We start from the raw sequence: 14,458 nt of genomic DNA on the forward strand, positions 1-14,458 counted from the left end.
AATAATTTTTTTATAAATTAACTTTTATTAAAAAAAAATATTTAAGAAACAAAAAATTGCCAAAATCAAACTTGAAGCTTGGCTGGGCGACATTTTTAAATCTCGAAACAATGTTTCATGGTATTTTTTGCACAAATATTATTTTTTAATCAATGCCCTTGTGAGTTTTTTAAAGCAAACATTTTTGAAATGGGTAGAGTCTGAGCAGGGTTATGTCACATTGAAGTTAGAGGATCCTTCCAAAAGGGCAACACTTAGAGGGATTTTCAACCGGGCCCTAGAACTCCCATAGGTCTAAAATTTCAGACATAATGTTTTTTTGTTTTTGTTTTTTTTAAATATTATTATTATCTTTCCACATGTACAAAATTCTAACTAAAGATTAATAATTTAAATCATAAACCCAATTCTATAAAAACAGAGTTTTCTCAAGTTATTTAAAAAGCATCAAAGATTCCAAAGTTGTTAAAAGGATGGGGTAAGAATCCCCTATGTAAACTAAAATATAAAATAGTGTTCATATGTCTGTATTAAACACTGACCAAAAATTATTCAAATGGGTAATGATGATGTCGTGAAAGTGTATAATCACATGGAATGCCCTAGCGTGTGAGATTGAAAAGAATAACATTGATTGCTTAAGTACACAATATGAACCATATATATGTAAAAAAATAAATGATTGTTTCATGTCCAGAAAGTAAGTAGTAGGAGAATGTATTAGTCATTTATAGTCAGAGTGTTTTTCTAAAACTCTTTTTTAGATTTTTCCTTTTTTAGAGAGTCAATATCTACAAGATTTATGATCTGAAAAGCGATGTCACATATAAATCTTAGTATGTATGTAATTGAATCCAGTGTATTTTCTTATATATATTTTTCTTCTTCCTTCACTTTTTATAAAGAAAGAAAGGAAACAGGGAATGAGAACATCTAGGAAGTTCGTCGTTGATCAACTTTGACGATCAAAGGATTTATTTAAAGAATGATTTGATTTCATCTCAAACTCACTATAAAAAAGGAATAAAATTTGTCTAAAACACTTAGTGTAAAAGTTGTAACTTTTTTTTACAAAAGGTTAAAAAAGAAAGCTTTTTTATAGGTGAATATTGCATAAGTTTGAAAAAATAATTGTATAGGGAACTTACTGAAGTTATTATTCTTATAAAAAACAGCATTATTCCAAATTCTAAGAATTTTCCACTCTACCATTTATTTGTTATAAAATTATGCTATAAAAGTATAAAGGAAAGACCTTGAAAAAATTTAAGGTCAAAAACTAAAGTCATTCTTTTTTTTTTTTAACAAATTTAACTTGATATGACGTTATTGTAAGTCACTTTTCCAAATTTTGAAACATAGATGACGTCATCAATAATTCTTTTATGTTATTGGTCAAGACCCAAATTTAAATGAAATCAATTTTTCTATAAGATAGATTCAGACCAAAGTTCTTTAAAGGACCGAATAAGCTCAGTTCACAAATTTTATAACGGTCTGAAACCGGTCTTGAATTTTCATACCATAACCAACACTAACATATACGAGGTTTGTGCTTTTTATATGATTTTCGGAGGAGTCCCTTTAAATTTAAAATTGCTTCAGTGTAGGCAAAATATTGTAATTATATTTGAATTCATAAATGTTTATTTTATTATGCATTTTAAAAAAACCATTAAAGATAGGAAAAAATTCAAAGAGATATGCTAAAACCACGACGATCTATTAAATAACGAACAAAAAGAAGAAAGAGGATACAGAACAGCCTTTTTTTTTTTTCTTCTTTTTTAATTTTCATTACGAACTGATAAACTCTAAAGTATACAGCCTTCGTGAATTCATCCTGAATTAACAAGCTAAACTCTGCAAAGATAACAAAAGTTACAAAAGGAACAAGAGAAAATGACGTTCCCAGTAGTATCATCAAAAAGGGATATCTAGCGTGGAAGGGAGATATCTAAGACTATGTACACTGTACAGTAATGCTTAAAAATATGTCTTGCCTGTATGTAAAATAAAAAAAACAGAAAATGAACGTGGTAATCCTGACAATTAGGATAACTTTTGAGAGGAGAGCAACTTGGCTGCCATTATTTTTCATTGAATTAGCTACAAGCAGCCGTAAGAGGAAGAAATTTAACAAAAAATCTACTCCACATGGATGGGCAGAAGTATCCTGATAATATTTTCACGTAAGTTTAAATATTAGTTGAAAGCATTTTTAGAAAAATATGATAACATATGAAATTTAAATTGAACAATTAGCTGTTGTATCAATCAATATAATCACCATCAGTATGGATCACCACCAACTTTAAACGGGACATAAAGGCTGAGCAGTCATTTATTACATATTTTTTGTTGAAATAAGACATGTTCCTCTTCACAAAGAGCTTTCGGGATCTCAAATAGCTATGGGAATATTCGTTTATCTTCTGTCTCAGCTCTGACCACAACTATAAATCACACGGGTTCAGGTCAGGGATGTTAGAACGCCACTCATCAGCTTTGATAAAGACGTAGAACAGGCTGTCGAGCTAATGCATGACAGTTTTGGCAACATGACAAGGTGCTGAGTTTTGAATCTACATGAACCTTGTATATGGAGGGTATGTGGCTTCCAGCTATAGTATCACAACATTCTAAAGAAGGTTCTTGTATACTGAGAGAGTGAAATTGAGACCGTTGACAAAAATATGACCCGGCATGATATCCCCGTCACTGTTGATCGATCCAAACAACATTATCCTCGATGGGAACTTAGTTTTTTCTTCACAGGATGAATATTACATCTGTCATCTACCAGCCAGTGATCATTCTTTGGGTTTTAGGCAATGTCCAAGTTAAAGTTTGACTTTAGAAACTCAATTGATTTATTATGACTGGATTTAAATACAAATTTAGCTGAGTTTTTTTTCCTCTTTGCAACATGATGTCCTTCATCTTCGTAGTAAGAAGGTAACGTTTTCCCTGATGAAGAACTTCAAGGTAAGGTTGTCCTTGATGACCCTAGCCACATTCCTCCTACTGATAGACCTCATCCAAGCAAGACCATATATTGAGATGCCATCATTGGCTTTGATCGACATCTTGAGCCAAGTTATGAAGTATTCAGTCCCGTTTGTGGCTTTGTGTAAACCACACGAGGAATGGGAAAGCCCCTTAACTGCCTTCAATCGCTTGCAGACGTCATAGACGGTGATCCTGGCATATGTTTTAACTTTTATGATTGCCTTAGCATCGTTGCCGGTCTCAAACAATTATGCAAAGACTTAACGTTTGTTCTCTTGCTACTTCATGGTGAAACTGAAAAGATTAAGTATAAAAACAAAAGTTTTGTCCATGAAATGTATTTTCAGCTGAGGTTAGAGCTGAGTAGGATAAATTTACTAAACTTAAATAAAAAACCATTAGAAATATGACCGGATGCTTCTTCTAACCCCTGTAGAGGCACGAGTTACTCTGATGCCGATCTTCCATTCTACATTGAGTCCAACAAGGACATATACTTATAATATCGGAGACAATCACATTGTTACTATCCGACTTTCATGAGCACACTAACTAGTTATTACTTCATACTTATACTTTCTATCTTCAAGAAGGGCATAATAATGATAACAGTTTTAGAAAATAAAATAAACTGTTCATATTGCCAACTAGAAAATCTGATCCCTTCTTCTAGGGCATACCTTATACACCTATGACTATACATCTCCTCAAATTAACAGGTACATTTTTCTTCTTTGTTATATAGATTTAAAGGTTGAATATGAATGAATATGTTCATTTAAATTATATATTATCTTTCATTTCCTTCTTAGTAAGATATATTTTGAATCATTTGAAAAACGATTAAGCAGCTAACTAACTTTCGTCTTAGTTAATATTTAATATGTTTCTAAAATCTAAGTAAAAATATGGAGGGTAAAACAATTTTACATATGATAGATTGAAGGATCATAATTTAATCAATTGTAGACAACGTCATCATTGGCTTTACAATATTATAAATGAATTTAGGCCTAGTAAAAATTATACTTTACGCACGCTATACATTATGCATAATATGTTAGTGACGTTGATACAAAATATTTAAAGGATTTTTTGCATGATCCATAAAATTTTACCTTGCATATGATTTGCATGAGATTACTTACTTACTGATAGGGTTTTTTTCTTCTTTTTTTGCACAATTCCAAAGTATTTTACATATGAAACATGTATACATATTTCAATCTAATTTAATATTGCTATATGTTTACCTCTGCCTCTTAAAACTTTAATGAGTTAGCTTGCATCAGTTTTGCTGAATCATAGTTAATAAATGTCAAAAAGTAAGAAGCTTTATTTCATTATTTTATCTATAAAATTTCAAGTAGTTAAGAGCAACAAAAGTGAATATAAGGGATAAGACATTAATAATTCAATAAAAAGAAATAAATAGGTCATTACTTATATCAGAAAAGAGTCATTTTGCTTCAAATTTCAAGATGATTAGAATAGCTTCGGGAACAGGGATACCAAATCCAATTGATAAATGATAAAAAGGCTATGGGATAATGTTGTGCCAATTTTTTCGGTCTTATAGATCCTTGGGACCGGCCCTTACAACTGTCGGTCCTTGAAATTTTGATAATTATGTCTAGAGTGTATTATGCAAAAAAAGAGATATCAGATATGTGGTATGTATTTTTTCTTTGTTTTTTTAGTACAGTTAGGACAAAATAAAAATTTTAATCATCATAAATTATTTAAAATAATGTAGGTAGGTTACCAAAATTTTCTTTTTTTTTCTTTAATCTGTTTTATCTAATAATGGTAAAAAATACATTTTAATGTCAAAATCATGTCTTTATCATCAATATTAAGGAAGTTATGATTAATTTCTCAGCGAACTTTCACGCCTTTTTTTCGTACTGCTTATGTTATAACCTACACCAAAATCTGTGATCTAATAAAATATATTTCAATAAAACAACACAACTTTTTTAAACATAAAGAGAATGAAATGAAATTTTCTGAAATTGCAGAATACAATATCTTGCAACAGATGATACTTTTAATTGTTTTTTAACTGCAATTGAATTCTATTTTATGATGTTGGAGTATATGATTATCTTCCTGCCCTCTCCGGATAATAAATGATAATTATCGAAAGAAAAAAGAGGTTAAAAATTACGACTAATTACTTTTATCTTGAGAAGTACTAAAGATTGAAGTTGCTAATGTCCGTAGTAAATTTATGTACCCCGCATAAACTAATTGATTGGAAACTTAGCAAGATACTAGATAAATAACTATGCTCATGTCCATTATACCTTTTACTAGATCCATTTTACTTTATCTGTGATTTTTAAGGTTATCTGGAGATGACATATGCCAGCAATGCAACCGATTTAAAAAATTGAAAAACTGGGAGAAAGATTAAGGATTTATCTACATTAAATATAAATATTGTGAAATCAATTTTTGCATTTAAGTTATGAAAATCCAGCATTTTGATAGAGATCCCTAAAAAACTGAGCCCGCCTTCTCCAAGTGTTTTTCTCTCCGTAAAACGGCATTTTGTAATATACCTAAACAATTTATACTAGACAAGATACATGTAAAATAATTGTAAAATTTAATCTTAATCTGGTGTTTACTTGATTTTTTATTCAGTCATTTCAGTTCTGTCAAATTTCAATAATTAGAACTTGACCAATGTTTATTCAGCAAATGAACCCATCTACAACAACCAAAATACTTTTTACCTAAATCTATAGTTTTTTATAATTTATTATCATTATTTTAAAAAAAGCTTGATATTAGGGGATTATACCACACTATACCAGGAGTCGAAATAATTCCAAACACCGTGTTATCTGAAATATACGGTGTTTGAATCTACACTATGCAGGAAACTCATGTATGTTTTAAATAAAAACATTATTGAACAAAAATCAAGAAAAGAAGAAGGTCTCAAAATATATTTTTTACTTCTTATACATACGAGGAAAGGTCAATAATTCATGTTTACATTTAAGTCAACTAGGGTAGAGTAGAGTTCAATTCCTGTAATTTTTAAGTTTAAAGACTTTTCTAAAGAAATTGCATGACATTTTCAAAAGTTTTGTGTTTCCATGTAGTACATGTTTTATGTTAGCAATCAAGTTCACTTAAGCAGCGTTAACCCATACACCGATCATACTATATATAATACCTATTTTATTTGTTCAAATTATTTATAGTATATTTAAGGAGTATAGTTCAAACCTTGAACTAAATCCTTGTTTAGTGTGTTCCGAACAAGTTTGATATTTGATTGTTGTTGGAAACGTAGGACCTCGAATTACAGAAATGTAGACTATGGACAAAAAGAAGTCTGTATAAAATGCAAAGTTTTTGTTCTATTACTAAAATATTCAGCTCATTATTCACTTAGAATTATGTTAAATTGAAAAATAATAATTATTATTAGTGTGGGAGTGTCTTTTATTCCCAACGTACTATACAAAATGAATGCTAATAGTTTTGTTGTGTAACTAAAAACAATTATGATATAATATAGTCATTTTAATGTATAACAGTATTATACCATTTATATAATACCTATAATATATTATTTATATCAAAACAAGATTTATCTCGTTTGCTGGACCTTTTATAACTGTAGCATCTAATATTCATGGCTCCAATTCAACAGTGAATGTAAACAGTTGGTCATCGAAAGAAAAGAAGAAATTTCTTGTACAGTAATCATTGCGTCCGTTTTGATAATATTGGATATTTATAGAATCTATATTCGAGCAAGGATGCAAATATACACTGAAAACATACAAGTCTAGGACATCACAACGGTGTACCAAATGTGAAGTTCCTCTATGAGTAAATTGCTTCATTCCAAATCACTAGCAATAAGAGTAAAAGTTTCATTACCAATGTATATCTTATATGATTCAACTTTTTAATTCAAAAATATATGTGCAAAGGAAATATTTTTGTACATCAATGTCATATATGTATATCAAATATCCCTTTTTGACCTCATGTTTGGGATCAAATTGGAGGTCAATAGTGATGAAAATCCAGTGTATTCTTTAACTTGTCCGTTTTTTTTTTTTTTTTTTATTAGTAGTTATTATTATCTAACTCCTGAGTAGAAAACCTCCTTTCCTATATAGATTAAATTATTTTTAAAATTTGTTAAAACATTCGTGTGTGATCATAAAAGAAGGAGCGTACCCCTGAGGATATGTTGCAAAGTTATAATTTTATGACCATTTTGGAGTCAGAGTGTAACTTTAGGACTAATACTAACAAATGTCCTTGTTTATACAATTTTCTCATTCCTTCCTCGTCATAGCTGATTGTAGCTGATTTAATGAAACGTCACGAGCATTGCTCTTTCTCTCCAAAAAATTCTTCAAATTGTCAGGGTTACCATGTTAATTTTTATTAAACACAGGATTTTCAACGTTTTGTATCAGACTTTTTCGTGCATAACAAAAAATTGATAGCTTCTAATTTATTTTTTTAATATCTTATTTTCATCTAAAGACTCTTGCCTACATTTTGATACTTAAGTTTATCATGTGTATGCTTATTACTGTTTTCTTCATAAGCCTATTTAAAAAAAAAAAAAAAAAAAAAAAAACAATTTCCATGATATAATATGAAGATTTTATTTTATATTTTAAAAAATCCGAAGAATCTTAATCAGTAGAAACAAGTAAATCAAGGATGTGTATGTATTTAGCGGAGAAAGGAGATTGAATATTTTTTAAGCTTACTATATATATTGTTGAAATAACTGTGTATTAATTTTACTTATTTTAGCCCTATTTGACCTCACGCTTGAAAAAGTGATTTTTTTATTTAGATAGGACAAAAAGCTTCTCATACTTTATGATATAATGTATTGAGTTAGTCTAAGCTTACTTAATTTTTTTGTTTGAGTTAAAGGAACTTTAAGTTGTGCGATTTTTCACGTTAAATGTTTTTGAGCATAAATTGCCCAAACACATATATCCAATGATATTATTTTGATTAAACTTTTACTGTTCAATAGCACATAGTATAGGCTACATATATTTAATTATTTAAAACAAAATTTTGTAGTACGTGAAACTAAAGAGTTATAAGCCAAAAACTAACATACAAACAAGAGCAAATTGCGACGCACCCAAAGGCTCAATAAGAATGATTTGTTAATAAATTGGTTATAATTTATTTGATTCATGAAATCTACATATATTGGCTACAATATAGTCCTTTCAAATAAAATCCATCAATTTCTCATTCATTAAATTGTGACGATCAATTTTGACTATTTTAATAGTACAATTTGCTGCAACTCCAAAACTTGTGTATATAAATGGACGATAATTCAACTAAGAATACAAATTTGGTGCTTCAACATTAAAAAAATTTCAAAAAAAAATCAAGATTAGGCAAAAGTCGCAATTTATTTTTGTACCTCATAAATACATATACACATATACTTACAGGCCAACATTTCATAGACATATTTGAGTCAAATATATGCTTATTATTCATATTTTTGTGATTATTTGACATGATCACGAATTGTAGCAATAGCTTAGAACCTTTATTTGATTTAAAATACTCATATTGGTCCCGATATGGCCTTTCAACCATAAAATCTTAGTACTTTCTAATTCTTATATTGTGACTACTTTAAGTAGTACAGTTTCTCATGCTAAGAATAGTTTGTTGATAGAAATTGACGATAATTCGTCAAAGATTACAAATGTATCTCAAGTTTTAGAAAAAATAATTCTAGCTTATTTTGTGTTGATGGACCACATATGTATAAGGGAACATTGCACAAATCTTGCAAAAAAATGTCCATGCTTTCATAATAATACAATAAAATATGGACAATGTTTATATTTACTCAAATAAAATATTTATTTTATTATACCTAGATAATACATATATAGGGCCGGTTGTACGAATTTATGACGTCACTACATTGGAGTAGTCTAAATTCAAACTTGACTTATTCAGTAACAGTAACTTGATAATAAAAAAAAAAAAACCCCAATAACATTACAAGAAATCAATTTTACCTTGTTTAAGGAGTGACAACGCACGGCATTACCTCGGTTATACAAAAATATCCTATGTATTTAGCTGTCAGCTGTCGATTCCCTCGTCTCACCTATTACCTCATGGTTTTTTATAATTTATTATTATTGGTATATACACGAATTAATAAGTACCGGTCTTTGCGATGTTTAGATTTGAAAAATACTCTGTTTGATTCACACATTAATTTAAAATGACCGAATTTTTGAAATTGATTATATTGCTTCCCATATGAAGGACATTTTTTTCTACTTCTATTATAACTTCTTCCACAAAAAGAACATCTTTGAGTTTATCTTATCTAATCTTTTTGTTATTTGTTTTTATACTGGATATCGAACTTTATTTTCTTCCCAAAGTATCTTCCTAAATTTAGCCCTCTTCTTTGCTACGGCAAATAGATATAACTTTTAAAAGTGATAGCTCAAAAAATTTAGACAACAGGTATTTTTTGTTCCATCATTATTAAGTCCTATTATAATAAGTAAAAATACCCAGTCTTCAAATCACATCTCCTTTAATCCAGCATTTTTTGCTTGACAACATAAAGCCCTTAAAAATTAATCAAAAAAACTCATATTTACTCTACTTCTATCCCACTAACTTGAGCCGTTCCAATGCTACATTAATTTGTCTCTTAAGGTAATTTTCCACAAGTTCCATGATTATTTTTTTTTATAATTTTCTCCATCACTTTTCTTCGTTTCATTCTGATCCCCAAATCCCAGAGCCAACAGATAATTATCCCATGAGGTCTTCCAATTTACAAATTCTTTATAATCTATGTGTTCCTCAATCTGAAGTGGAGATTTTATTAGAATTTTCATATCTTGATCCATTTTTGTGACGCTTTCTTTCTCCAAATTTGTACCTATATTTCGTCAGTCTTTGTACAATAGAATTATTTTTAAAAAATCCGACACTTTCGCGGTGTTGTTCATCTCTTCTGATGGATTCTACACGAGATCACTATAGCTCTTTGATCAACATCATCATCATTCCCATTCTTCTTATTTTCATTGAACAATGTTAGATTTCCTTCTAAAATATTGACCTTCCCTATCAAATCTCGATTTTCTTCTTCCAATTCAACCTTTTTGGGCACTTTTGAATATATACGTTAACTTGATCTTCAAAATCCTACCAACTGCACCATATAATGTTTAAAACAATCCAATAATGATGAAAACTGATTATTATCTTATGTACACAACTATATTTTATTATATAATTAACTAATAATTAATATATTATATATACAACGTTATGTTTAATTCCATTTTAATGAATTCAAGCCAATAATCGAATTTATTTTTGAGTGCAAAATTCAAAAATGATTTCAGTTTTTTTCTCAGTCATCTGAATTCTGAAATATCTGGGATTATAGTAATTCGGAACTATTATTGCTCAGAGTCATGGTTTACCCTTTAACAGCCTCCAAATTAAAACAACACTCTTATTTCGACCCTTGTAACTTATTCAAAGTACAAAGAGAGGATAAATATTATACCTTATACTCTAGAAAATGCAATGTATAATTTCAATATAGATACATTTAAGATATATGCATCTCCAAGGATTTTGTTGCATTTTGTATTCTTTAAATTATCCCATTTCGGAATATTGAAATACTCATCGTGAATGGATCGTTTTATTGTTTCTATCCTGGTATTTTATTCCCATAGAAGGAGTCCACTCTATTTCCTTTATGAGTTTTGGTAGTTTTCCTTAGATGAATTATCCTGTGGTTGTCCCTCGTGGAATTCGGAATCCGAATTCGAACATATCTTGAGATAGATGATTAAATAAGAAGTATCTTCTTTCGATTGCCTAGATCTTCTTCTTCTTCTTTCGGGGCATGACGTCATGAAATTGGCATTGAAATTAAAAAAATATTATGATAATGTTGACTATTTGCTAATACATGGAACAAAAATCCTTGGGAATGCATATTTTTGATATTAGGATTTTTGTAAATTATATATCGAATATTTTTGTATAATATAAGCTATAATATTCCTCATCACTATGTATTATGAATAAGTTATAAGGATCTAAAGAAGAATGTTGTTTTTTTCCAGCCTGAAAATTGATATATATCTAGTTTAGAATATGATAGAGAATCAATAAAACCCCAATATACTTATGCTTCATTTCCAAAAGAACAAGAATACAATTTCCTGTTGATGCCTCGTAGTCGTTATATATGTTACTCGCAAAGTATTAAAATCCGACATTATATATAATACCTATGTTACGTATATAATGCCTGATAGTCTCAGGCAAACTATATAATCATTGACATTTTATACATAACAAGATATCATATATAATGCTGGGGTCAAGTGTCGGAAAAGTATATAATACATATTATTTACTGTAAATAACAATACAAAGTCAAGCATAGTGCATAGGTATCTGTGTAGCTTTGTGTGCGTTAAATTATTTCTTGTAATCAAAAAAATATGTTGATTACATACTCATGGTATGCTTGAGTTACAAAATTTGAATTGTACAATTGTATAATAGTAATTGCCCCAAACCTTAGGATCTAAATATATTCGAGGATGCAAGTAGGGGATTGTACTGCACCAATTGAAGTTTGTATATGATTATTTGGGCTTGAATCTACTTTGTACCCTTATAAGTTATAACTTTTGATGACGTCATAAAAAATGGAGTAATATTTGATTAGTTTTAAAATGCTGAGTGTCAGTGTGATACTAGCGTTTTATTTTGCAACACTAGACATTACGCATCAAGTATAAATAAACGTGTTGTTAAAAATAGTGTTTCACTTTCTGAAACTAAATACCAAATGTTAATTGATGAAGTGAAAAACGAAGGCAGTCATAAGGAAGACACCAAGAATATATTGGCTCCTTAAACATTATGACCTAATGATAGTAGGAAATAAGACAAAATTAATATATCCCTTGCAAGAAAATTCAAGTAATATTCGGCTATCGATGATGGTGGAAGAGACAGAATGTTGAAAAATTTGCTCAAAAATACAAAAGCAATACATGTTTTTGATGTTGAACTATTTTTTCAAGTATTTGAGCCCTGCCAGAAAAAACAAAAAGATTCCTCATGAGGTATTTTGGTTAAGCCAATTATGTCTTCTGAGTTCAATCCTCTCTGTAAGTCTAAGTACTCTAACTAAGTTTGTGGTTTTGAATGCATTAAAATCAAAGAGGGTGGAAGAAGTAGCCTGTCAGCTCATTGGCATATTTACGTTGTTTGGTGCTTCAAGTAGTCTTCAGCCAATTGCCCAGAATTAGTAAAGAGTGTAATTAACAGTTTAAAGGAGTACTGGCCGACCTTAAAAATCCTTCATGGGAAGCCACATGACTCAAAAAGTCAGGGGAACATCCAACGAGCTAATCAAGATATTGAAAATATGTTTGTTACTTGGGTGCAAGATAAAAAAAAGCAACTATTGGATGGAGGGATTAAGATTCGTTCAGTTTATTTAGAATAGAGCCTTTCATTCTGGGATTAAGAGGTATGGAAACAACGCTCTATTCAGCTGCATGGCAAGAGTGGGCTTTTCGACGTCCTTTTTACCGGATGACATTTTTCAAGATGTAGAGACTGAGGAAGAGCTCAAAAATATAATAACCAGCATTCAAATAACATGCGTGCAACAAGAAAAAGCAGATAAGGCAATGCAAGAGCAACAGTCCCTAATATAATACATGGATGAAAATCCAACCTATGATAGTGGAAACCAGATCAGTTTTGATTCTTTTAGTATCAAAAGTCCTTCTACTTCTGTGGATACTAAAAAAATAATTTATCCTGACCTTTGCCGCGTATGTTATAAAAAAATCAAGGATGCCAGCACATGTAAAAAGTGCGACCGAAACGTGCTCACCACGTTGAAGAAGTCAAAGTTGTTGGGGTTAACATTTTACGCAATGTTTGCTTCAATATTGAGAAGGACGCCAATATTAAAATGGAATCAAAAAATACCCTCGAGATGCAGGCAAAAAAAAGAAAAGAGAGTCTGACAAAAAAAAAAGTCCCCATGCACATTTGAATGCAACAGTACGAGTTTCAATACCCGACGTAGACAAAGGGCGGGGTGAATAGCGTAACCTCTTAGCTGTTGTTATGAACGCGACGAAAGATCGATTTTACAAGCTGGAAATACAGAAGGAATCTCAAAACAACTATACGCTCGATCACAATTCACTGCATGCAAAAATAATTAGGTGAGAATTGAAAATGTCCCTGACAGTGAAAAAATATATTTTTGTGTATTCAATAATGATCATTATAAAAACACATGTGGTTCAAATGTAGATCGATTAATTACTGCTTTACGGCTTTCAATTAATTATATCATAAATAAACACCAAAATGGGTTCTAATAGAAGAAGTGCTAATCATATCTCTGTTACCAATTAATATTCATTATTTCATATTGAAAATTACTGTTGAAAAAGCATAATATCTTGCAAAAACAGTTTTTTTTTTTTTTACATAGAGTTGGTCCCAACCATACATAACGCAATTAACCAAATAAGATGATTACATGAAGTGTCAAATACATTTTTTGGAGTTGTTTCTTTACCCATAAAAAATTAGAACCATGATTGACACCGTAATCCCTCAACTTTTCAGAGTGATTGTTTTTCGAAAAGGGTTGGTCAATGGCTCTATAACTTTATTTCATACCCTATGCTTGCCAATTGAGTAGTTTGATAATTTAGCTAATAATATTAAAACATTGTCTAAATTAGAATTCTTACCTCTTCATTTCCTTGAGTATCATGATGATCAGGTCTTTCCAAAACAATCCCTGCGGCTCCAGAAGAAGAAATAGCAGAAATTTCTGCGATTGACTGCACAGCATTACTTATGGACTTTCCTGACATTGTATCTTTTTTTTTTCTCAACAAAGCAACACTCTCAGTTCTGTAAATCAAATAGTAACTAGACTCAAAGGCAGAAAGTTATTCCGCATCTTGTTTAATCCCCCTTCCCCCCGTTTTTTTTAATTTTTTGAAAGAGTGCGTATTTTATAACTAGGTCTATTTCTTGTGCTTTGAAAAAATAAAAAGATTATCTTACCCACAAAAATCATGCATCATCAAAATAGACATAGGTATTATTTCAAAAGTACATTTTCTTTTGAGCGCACGTCCAGTCTAAAAGGATTGAACAAAAGCACAATACTAATGTTTACGTGTAGCAATATTATCAACTAATTAAATAGAAGTATCCTATATAATTAAAATAAGTTATATATGTGTGACGTATACGGTATATCTCACTTACATAACAGAAAAAGAAAGAACATTTATTAAATACAAATTAAAAAAATGGAGTTAGGAAGAGGATGAGCGAGTTA

At 30.0% G+C, this 14,458-nt stretch overlaps 1 protein-coding gene across 1 annotated transcript in view; it reads right to left on the reverse strand.

Annotated features, from left to right (window-relative positions):
- The window catches only part of LOC121124579 (uncharacterized), an 89,086-nt gene extending 74,876 nt beyond the window's left edge, over positions 1 to 14,210 (reverse strand). The window contains exons 1-2 of the mRNA XM_040719736.2: positions 14,179 to 14,210; positions 13,857 to 14,022 (exon numbers count right to left, since the gene is read on the reverse strand). Of these exons, the coding sequence (XP_040575670.2) occupies positions 13,857 to 14,022; positions 14,179 to 14,210 (198 nt within the window). The remainder of the gene's footprint in view (positions 1 to 13,856; positions 14,023 to 14,178) is intronic.
- Between the last annotated feature and the right edge of the window lie 248 nt (positions 14,211 to 14,458).

This window comes from Lepeophtheirus salmonis, chromosome 9 (assembly GCF_016086655.4).
Source record: "Lepeophtheirus salmonis chromosome 9, UVic_Lsal_1.4, whole genome shotgun sequence".
NCBI classification, from domain to species: domain Eukaryota; kingdom Metazoa; phylum Arthropoda; class Copepoda; order Siphonostomatoida; family Caligidae; genus Lepeophtheirus; species Lepeophtheirus salmonis.